This window comes from Eucalyptus grandis, chromosome 3 (assembly GCF_016545825.1).
Source record: "Eucalyptus grandis isolate ANBG69807.140 chromosome 3, ASM1654582v1, whole genome shotgun sequence".
NCBI lineage: Eukaryota > Viridiplantae > Streptophyta > Magnoliopsida > Myrtales > Myrtaceae > Eucalyptus > Eucalyptus grandis.
The window spans coordinates 28,962,671-28,968,599 of NC_052614.1; the positions used below are offsets into that span (position 1 = coordinate 28,962,671).

The following is a 5,929-nucleotide window of genomic DNA, read 5'->3' on the forward strand; positions in this document are numbered from 1 at the left end:
TATTTATCTTATTTTTCATTTTCCTAAGAATTATTGACTAGTTTGATCGTTGAATGGTGATAGTGATCATGATGATGATAGGGACAAGATTGGTTTGTCTAAAGTACAGCGACTAGGCCTATCACAGGAGAAATTGAATTAAGGAATAATCAGATGGAGAGAGTGATTAGACATGGTTTCACCATGTCAGTTACGTACTTTTCAGTATATGCCATAACATCCGATGTTATTTATTTATTTATTTTGTCGAAATGAATACGAGGTTGCTTTCAAAGACTTGGACTTTTGCTCGAACATAGTTGACACTACTGAACTTGAGAGGCTACTGAAATTCCATACTAAAATCATAGATCAAATAAGACATAAGTCAACGTAATAAAGATTTGCTGATCCTACAAGCTTCTTTTAGGTGCTAGACTGGAGATCATAGCTTCGAGCTACTCTTGCCAAATACGTCCTAAGACGTCAACATGCCACTTCTTCATCTTCTTCCAGTTGGATTGACTAGGAAAGCGTAGTAAAGAAATGCAGTATTTGATGTAAATACTTTCCAGTGATTCCAGCTCGTCAACACCTTTAATCTCAACCAGATTCCAACAGCGCCATACTTCAAGGTCCTTGAGATTCTTAAACTTAGATAAGTTGGAAAGGTCCACAACTTCAAGAAGATCGCAACTGCCAACCGTAAGTCTCCCCAAAGTAGAGGGAAGCTGTCCAATGCAGCGCAGGTTGCTGCAGTTCTTGAGTTCGAGTTCTTTTAGACAGTGAAAGCAACCCAAATATGAGCTTATGCTGGTGATAATTGAAAGTTCCAACTTACAATATGGGCTGGAGATGACTCGAGCTCCTTCTAGAGAGGGAGGGTCAGGGACCATAGAGGGAAGGTCGCGGAATGTTAAGGGAAAGCATAATTCCAGATTTCTTAAACTCACTAAGTTGGAGATGTCCGGATCTTTTTCTAAGACTGTTGAGGACAGACATGGACTTACCAAACTCTGTGGAAGATTTGGTACATACTTCACATGAGTTCCTGTTAATTTTAAAATCTTCAAGAATTGTAGTCTCACAATATCACCAGGAATCATCTCTAGTTGCACACAACCCTCCCCATAAATCTCCTCGAGTTTATCCAAGTTCACAATTGCCTCAGGTAATTTTTGCATGCGACTTCTATTCATCTTCAACACCTTCAAACTCCTTAGATCAACAATGGTATCTGGCAACTCTGAAATGCATGTGTCTGAGACATCCAACTCAACTAAATAATTTAGCATTCCAATTGAGTTGGGAAGTGTCACAAGCTTTCTACACTCCTTTAGAATTAATGTTTCTAAGAATAAAAATGCTGAGAGGTCAGGAACCATGCTTAACTTGAGGCACGCTGACATTTGAAGGACTCTCAATCTTGTAGCCACCTGTCAAATAATTATGTTTATCCAACGAGTTTAATTTATTGAAGTTTTGCAGGACATAAGTAAATATATCTACTAAGGAAGCATTCCACCAAAGAAACTTTATAAATACTCCGTATATGAATTCCTAACATAAGTCAAAATCACTCTTTGTCACACTTTTTTTCTTTTCTTCCAATATTGTTCCCAACAACAGATAAAGGAAGAGGACCTATAATCAAATTACCCCCATATCAAATAATAAAAAGGCAAAATATAGCCAACACATCTTCTATAAATTATAACGTCCCTTTCCAACTTCGTCACCGAATTACCAATTTTGTCCTCACCACTAACAGTTATGACTCTAAACTTTATGGCTTTTCCTATGTAAATATATCTTCTAAATTTCAATATAGAAAATAATCTTACATATTTTCTGACTATTTAACTAATTCATATTTGCAAATTACTGTTCTTCCTTTTTGTGTTTCATTTACTAAGATAAGGGTCGTATTAGCTTTCACATAACCTTTTGAAGATGTAATATTCGTTTAATAGGATTGAGGTACTATATAAATCAGTTTGCATGTTCAATAGTATTCACCCATTTTATTATTTTGCTAATTTCTCTCTCTTGTTTTGTTTTCCTTCGGCATCTCATCTTATGTATGGTATAGATAGTCACTACTTATATTTCACTTAAATTTAAACATCTATTACTTGTGACAAATTGTTGGTGTAATTAGGGAACTCAAACCAATGTGAATGTTTATAAATTGTTCTTTAAAAAGTAATGAAAGTCAATAGATATTATGCCATGACATTTATCCCATTAGATGATCTAACAATCGTACAAATTACAGAAATCATGATATATGTATGAACATCTAATCAAGTCATTTCATTTATTTATCGTGCAACCCAAAAATTTAGCTACTAGTAACATAGAATGTACACATTATAATGCCCTTTAATCATGAAGCTACAATCAATTCGAATTGAAAAAGGTCATCAGGAGAAGAATTGCTATAAATCATAAAACAGTAAAACTATAAATGCAACGCAGATTAATGACCAACAACCAAATCATGACATCTTTTTTTTTTTTTTTTTGGGTAAGTTAATTGTCTAGTTAGGTAAAAATGAAAAATGCAATCTTGAAGATTCTACATGTTATATTCTCACCATTATTACAACAAAATATCTATGAACACAATATTGAAGCAACAAATAAAAGTGATCAAGGGTAACATTTTTTCTGTTGACCATAGTGTCTTCAATGGGGATACACGAGTAGCATCATGCCTTCGATCACATCCATTACGTAAATGTAGAGTAATTGTTTGATTCGATATACTTCTTGTGAAAACTCAACAGTTAAGTTTAACCTATCGTGGTGTCATAAGCCTTCTTCAAGACCAAGATTTGTTCTATGAATTAAGCCAATAGACTTCAATAAAATTATAATTAAAAAAAAAAGGATCAAGGGTGACTATCAACAACTCCGTGCAACACAAGCTGGTGTGATTGGAAGAAAATATAAAATGTTATCATAATTATTTGCACACACATACCTTGAGTTGAGTCCAACCATCCCAATGTTCATCTATTGAGCTGCACGTTAGGTCAAGGATGAGTAGATTTTTTGGGCAAAAGTTGTTTGCCTGCATTCCTTTTGGACATCGATACCAAGTAAGCCATCTCAATTCTGAAAAAAGATCCCCAAAGTCTCCAGAGAGGGTACAACCAAACAATTTGAGAAATCTAATATTTGGCATTTTGATAAAGTCTTTTGATGTCAAAACAGAGTCTTGGGGAAGCCACCCAAATTTCTCACAGAATGCTACAATAGTTTTGGTTCCCTAAATAGAGGAAAGAGTCAGTTCAATGTGGAGTTCCAAATAAAGCCTGCAATAAAAGGGAGAACAGTCCAAGGAAGATTTCTACAATGAAAAAAGTAGATGAGGGTGCACTTAGACTAATACCTTATTTCCCTGGACAATATCAGGACCTTCTTCCAAATTCCATACCCGAGGACCCTTTCTTAAGCCTCTGCAATATTCTTTGCGCACAATGCTCCTACCTAAGTCCTTAAACTGATCATGCATCCATAGTTCATTCTTTTCTCCAATTTTCACTAAGGACATTAAACGTAGAACATCAATCCCCTCTTCTGGAAAAAATCCACAGTCTAGCCACATGTAAGCTGCATAACTCTTACTATATCCAACTAAAAAGCAAGCAATATCAAGAAATATTTGCTGTTGATAATAATCTAAAGCCATATAACTTAACATTAAGTTTTCCTTCACATCCCTAAGAGGACAATGATTCATCTTTTTCAATGTATCTCGCCACACTGCTTCCTCTTTTTTTCCACATAAAAATGAGCCAATCACTTCAATTGCCAGAGGAAGTCCTCCAGTTTTTGCAAGAACTTCCCGATTGCACTCAGAATTCATTTGGAGGAGAGTTGCTTCTAAAGGCATGCCTGCTAAAAAGCCGAAGAGCTTCGAGCTTGTTAAGTTCCTTAGCTTCATAAATCAAACAATATTCAAATTGATATTGGAATTTACGGAAAACACTTATGTCTCTTGTTGTAACAATGACTCTACTTCCCAGACCAAACCATTCTTTCTTCGCTGCCAATGTCATGAGTTGCCTCACATGATCTACATCATCAAGAAATATAATAACTTTCTTTCTCCAAAATCGCTTTTGGATCAGATTCACCCCAGAACTTCAACTCCTATGTCACCAATGATATCAGAGATTAATTGCCTCTGCACATTTAACAGACCAGAACCATTTGATGCTTCTCGGATATTTGAAATGAAGCTCTGACTCTCAAAGTTAGCAGATAGCTTGCGGTAAACAACCTTGGCAAGAGTTGACTTGCCTATTCCACCCATCCCCCAAATTCCGATGAGCCTTACGTCCTTAGATTCGACATTCAGCAAATGTACTACTTCATTCACTGATTCGTCCATTCCAACTAAATGATCAGATACATGCACATAAGGCTCCTTGAGCTTAAGCAACACTTTCTGAGCAATCAATCGTGCAAGTTTTCCGTGGCTGTGTAAGGACATACAACATAATAAAATGAATTACAAGATTGGAGGCAAACTTGTACACTTGCAAGATCAAACAATGACATGAAGTTACGACATTGGTGCTGGACCAACGAGCAAAAGAACAAATACATGATTCTATGGTTCTGTTCAATCTAGGACAATAGGTTATAATGCTTATATCAAGCAGGTAACCCTAGAGTCTTGAGACAATGGAATGTAGAATTCCATGCGGATCCATCACAATTTTTGGTCCAAAAATAAGAAAAATTTGTGCTCTTCAAATTATAATCCACAAGCAAAAGAAATAGAGAGAAAAGGGAAGATGGAATTGACTGAGCTAACATACCCCTCATTCTTGGTGTTCCATCCCTTGATTTTAGTAACTTCCTTGAGCGCCTCCTCCCAGCGCTGCACAATCTCAACCCCACGTTCCTTTTTATGCGAAGTTAGTGCATCCTTATACACTCCGGTTTCAAGCTTCACGTCAGACGGTTCCACACCATAGAAAATGGGCAAAACCTCCAGTTTGTTGATTTTGCTATGCTGCATCATGTGTTCCAGCTCGCGTAGGCACCAACTGCTGGAGGCGTAATCTTTGGAGAAGATAGGAATGCAGATTTTTGAGTCATCAATGGCTTGGAAAATCTCAGGACCGATCTCTTCACCAACATCAATCCCCTGATTGTCTATGAAAACACTGATACCCTTATCAAGCAGGGTATGATAGAGGAAATCCGTGAAATTAGTGCGAGTATCTGGTCCTCGAAAACTCAAGAACACCTCGAACTTATTTCCCGATGAGCCATGGCGTGTGGACCCAGTTTCCAGAGAAGGGCTCCACTTTCTTTTCATCTCAGCTGCGTTTGCTAAAATTCTGAAAGCAAATCACAGAAGATTTGACTTGCTTTAACAGAGCCGACGAGCGATGGTCGTAGGAAAGCGAGGATCAGTTTCCATTTACGTCCTGTCGCAGCATTGATCGAGAGAAATTGCAGATATATGATTGAAGGAATAAGAAATGGCCCAAGCTCCACAAGTTGACTGGTGCCTAGTGGATGGGAAATTCGGTATGGTGCATTTCGAGCAAGATAATATTAGTTGAGTTATGTGAAATTGAGTTTTTGTTTCTGATTTCCATGGCTGGCCTGGGGCTCACCAGAGTCAAGTCTAAGCAAACTGAAAATAAGGAAGGCAAGTTGACGTTATTGAATCAAATGTGATGATTAAGTTTTTTTTTCTCTAATTTATGGTAAAGTAATATGTCTAATCAATGTTTAGGGAAAAGGAGGAGGTGGAACTTTGTGATTATGTGGTTCAATCATTAAGCTCCGTTTTACCTTACTTTATTGTTATTGATAGATGTAAGTATATGCATAGTTTGTTTTTACAAATGACACAATAAAATATAACTTAAGGAGGTAATCCTTATGGTCAGAGTTAGCTTAATCTCTTAGGACT

At 36.8% G+C, this 5,929-nt stretch overlaps 2 protein-coding genes across 2 annotated transcripts; both read right to left on the reverse strand.

Annotated features, from left to right (window-relative positions):
• Window positions 1-321: 321 nt before the first annotated feature.
• LOC120286163 (protein SUPPRESSOR OF npr1-1, CONSTITUTIVE 1-like) lies at window positions 322-3,250 on the reverse strand. Its single transcript, XM_039308088.1, has 2 exons — window positions 2,969-3,250; window positions 322-1,415 (listed from the first exon to the last, which is right to left on the reverse strand). Exons 1-2 carry the CDS (start codon window positions 3,170-3,172, stop codon window positions 438-440), a joined length of 1,182 nt encoding a protein of 393 aa, XP_039164022.1. The 5' UTR covers window positions 3,173-3,250; the 3' UTR covers window positions 322-437.
• An 873-nt stretch (window positions 3,251-4,123) lies between these two features.
• Window positions 4,124-5,323, reverse strand: LOC104455683 (toll/interleukin-1 receptor-like protein). The gene is made up of 2 exons (XM_039309522.1): window positions 4,818-5,323; window positions 4,124-4,472 (listed from the first exon to the last, which is right to left on the reverse strand). Exons 1-2 carry the CDS (start codon window positions 5,321-5,323, stop codon window positions 4,124-4,126), a joined length of 855 nt encoding a protein of 284 aa, XP_039165456.1.
• Between the last annotated feature and the right edge of the window lie 606 nt (window positions 5,324-5,929).

Excerpts from the sequence above, each read along its gene's own strand:
- LOC120286163 (XM_039308088.1), bottom strand. The coding sequence starts at position 3,172 with ATGCCAAATATTAGATTTCTCAAATTGTTTGGTTGTACCCTCTCTGGA. Across the intron at positions 1,416-2,968 it reads ATGGTTGGACTCAACTCAAG|GTGGCTACAAGATTGAGAGT; the intron begins GTATGTGTGTGC and ends ATTATTTGACAG.
- LOC104455683 (XM_039309522.1), bottom strand. The coding sequence starts at position 5,323 with ATGAAAAGAAAGTGGAGCCCTTCTCTGGAAACTGGGTCCACACGCCAT. Across the intron at positions 4,473-4,817 it reads TGGAACACCAAGAATGAGGG|CCACGGAAAACTTGCACGAT; the intron begins GTATGTTAGCTC and ends GTCCTTACACAG.